The sequence below is a fragment of the Tupaia chinensis genome, unplaced genomic scaffold (assembly GCF_000334495.1).
Source record: "Tupaia chinensis unplaced genomic scaffold, TupChi_1.0 Scaffold144346_1, whole genome shotgun sequence".
Taxonomy (NCBI): domain Eukaryota; kingdom Metazoa; phylum Chordata; class Mammalia; order Scandentia; family Tupaiidae; genus Tupaia; species Tupaia belangeri.
Window position 1 is genome coordinate 722647 of NW_006204205.1, and position 2806 is coordinate 725452.

A 2806-nucleotide genomic window follows, 5' to 3' on the forward strand; every position below is an offset into this window, starting at 1 on the left:
GGCCTCAGTGCCCAACTTTCAAAAAAAAAAAAAAAAAAAAAAAAACAGACGCCATGTTTTAGTAGTCTTCTCAGCGGGGTGCTAGTTTTACAGGCTTTTGCGAAGTGAAACGGGGCATTCGTTGTTTTATTTCTTTTAACCTTTGGAAATGATCTCATGTGTGTGTGTTTCTCTTTTGTATTTTTATTTTTGGACTTGTCATTCAAATGTTTAATTTAAACATGTCACATTTGATATTCCTCCTCCTCCTCCTGTCCTCACCCCCATCCACATGTGCGCACACTACGTGGACTGGTTGCCCCTTGGGCTCATGTGTTGGACTCGACCAGGTAGGCCAGCCCTGCCATTGGGGCATTAGTAAATGTGCCTGTGCGTGGGTCTCGGTCCAGCCCAGTTGATATACATCTGTTTACCTGTTATAGTTGCAAGTTGTACAGGCTGACATTGCCTCGATCGACAGTGATGCTGTCGTTCACCCAACAAACACTGACTTCTACAGCGGTGGTGAAGTAGGTAATGCCTAGCCGGGTGCTGCCGAGTGTGTGTGTGCATGGTCAGTCGGCCGCCGCAGACAGCTTGATCCTTTGACAGCTATGCAGGGCTGCATTCATTTCACACTTCCAGCTGTCCCGACCTTCCCAAGGTCTCCCGTCCCTGGGTTGTGGACCCGAGAACACAAGCCAGCCATCAGCTGGGATGCGCCATGCAGCTCACAGACAGGCACTTCCGGTTTGGACACTGGCGCGGCAGCATTTCTTCACTTGCTTCACGAGGCCCAGCTTTGTCGGAGACTGGGTTCAGAGATGGTCTCAGCTGTGGGGAGGATACGGTCAGATCAGCAAGGGGCACCCCAGACTGTCTGTGCCCCCTGAATAGCACATGCACAGTGCTTATGCACAGGTCTCTGCCCATGTCCAAGGCACGCTCATTCTTGAAAATGGCCCGAAAGTCTCCTGTGCACACAGGGGTCCCTCTCTAAGTGCTTTCCTATAAGCAGCGTTCTCTGACTTTAAGTGGATAAAAACTGCCTCGTTCTGATGGGGCGTTCTCAGAATACTCGTGAGAAACACCGTCCTAGACTGGGAAAGCACCTCCTCGTCCCCTAGCAGCTGGCGATGCATTCTCCGTTGACTACCAGCATGCCAGTGAGTGCAGCTGAGGCAGGCAGCATTCCGAGTGCCAGGCCCTGTGCTGCGGATTTGCATCATGACCACCGGATTGTGCCCCGCTTTAAGGATGTGCTGGGCGGCTTCTGTAACGAAGAGGCACCCACCCTGTGATAGAAGAGAGCACCACTTTGGAGCAAGGAGGAAAGGACTTGAAACCTAGCCGCCTCGTTTCCTGGTTATGGGGCCCAGGCAAATCGCTTAGCTCCTCCATGTCTCAGTTTCTCCATTTGACAAATAGTGGCAACAGTGAGAATTGCATCAGATGTGAGCAGGGCGCCTTGCTCTGTAGCTCACAGTCAGTGCCTTCTGGATGGTCTTGCTCTCACGTGCACAATTTTTACAGTTGATTTGCTGGTCCTGAGAGCGGCGTCCTAGGTACGCATTCAGATTCCGGCTTCCAAAGAGGAGGGCTACATTTCTAACAAGCTCAAGTCATCTTGAAGAATGTGGAGCTTGGGGCCTTCACAGAGGTCCAGGCCACTGGGCGGGCAGTAAATAGCTCTGCAATCTGTGGCCGTCCAGCTCTGTTTAGCATCACTAGCAAAGACAGCTGTTCACAGTCTTCCCCAGCCACTGCGATTTGGGCGAATGACTCTCCTGGGCATTTTGGATTTTGGACATGGATGGAAAGACAAACTGAATGGAAAGGCAGGATTCCCCAAGTCTGCCAGGCCCAAATGAAATCAGGCTGTAGGCAATTAAAATAAACTCCTCTTTCACAAGATTTTGAAGGAGTTTAAGAGCTCCTAAGTCAGGCAGCTTAAGAGAAAGATGCTTTCTTTCTTAAACAACTGAAAACTTGATGGGAAGGAAGTACTTTTTTTTGGAGAAAAATAAATGAACAGCCAAGGGTTTGTCTTTCTTTTAGCTGGGAGTGATTAAGGCCTGGGTTCATCCTGCCATTTAGGATATTTGGTGAGATGGAAACGATGAAGCTTTCTGGGCAAAAGTTTCTCACCCAGGCCAAGGAGGAGGAGGTCGGCCAACCTGCTGTGGCCTATGGAAGGTGCAGGATTAGCCATGCCAGGAGGGAGAGCTGGAGGCTCAGAGCCTGGTTTGTAACCAGCTGGGGAGGGACAGGCAGAGACAGCTGTGCCACCCAGACGAGCCCAGTCCTTCCTGAACTGTGAAACAACTGGTCTCACTGGACAGGTGACACTCTTAGTGCTTATGCCTGACATGCCCATCCGAAACCCCCTGGAGTGCGTAGGGCAGGAATTACTAGCCCCCATGGCTTATAAGCAGCCTGGGTCCCAGGGCTTACCCAAGGCTGTGCCCTGCGTTTCACCTCACACTGCCACAGCAAGAAGCAGCCCCAGAGGACCAGCTATCCCGACTAGCCAGCAGGAAGGGGCCAGAACCCAGTCTTCCAAAGCCCACCTCAGTGCTTTTTCTGCCCGGCGAACCAGTCCAAACTGGTACTGACCCCAGATATCTTTTACCACCTAAAACAATGATCAGCCAGATTCATGCATGGCCTCAATTGGTTCCAGCTCCCACTTTGATGTGCGAGAGGGGAAAAGAGGAAGCTAGGACAGAATCACTCCATTGCTCATATTCGGTGTGAATTCCTGAGTCCTGAGACTGCTGGAAGAAGGAATCCGAGTGCAGGAATGCTGAGCCAACGGAATACACTT

General features: G+C 51.1%; 1 protein-coding gene across 4 annotated transcripts in view; it reads left to right on the forward strand.

The window, feature by feature from the left end:
• Window positions 1-2806, forward strand: part of MACROH2A1 (macroH2A.1 histone) — a 65112-nt gene that overhangs the window by 50026 nt on the left and 12280 nt on the right. For 2 of the 4 annotated variants that reach the window (XM_006166841.2, XM_006166842.2), the window contains exon 5: window positions 423-513. The exons of the other annotated variants lie outside the window; for them this stretch is intronic. In XM_006166841.2, coding sequence (XP_006166903.1) covers window positions 423-513 — 91 coding nt within the window. The remainder of the gene's footprint in view (window positions 1-422; window positions 514-2806) is intronic. 4 annotated transcript variants of the gene reach the window in all.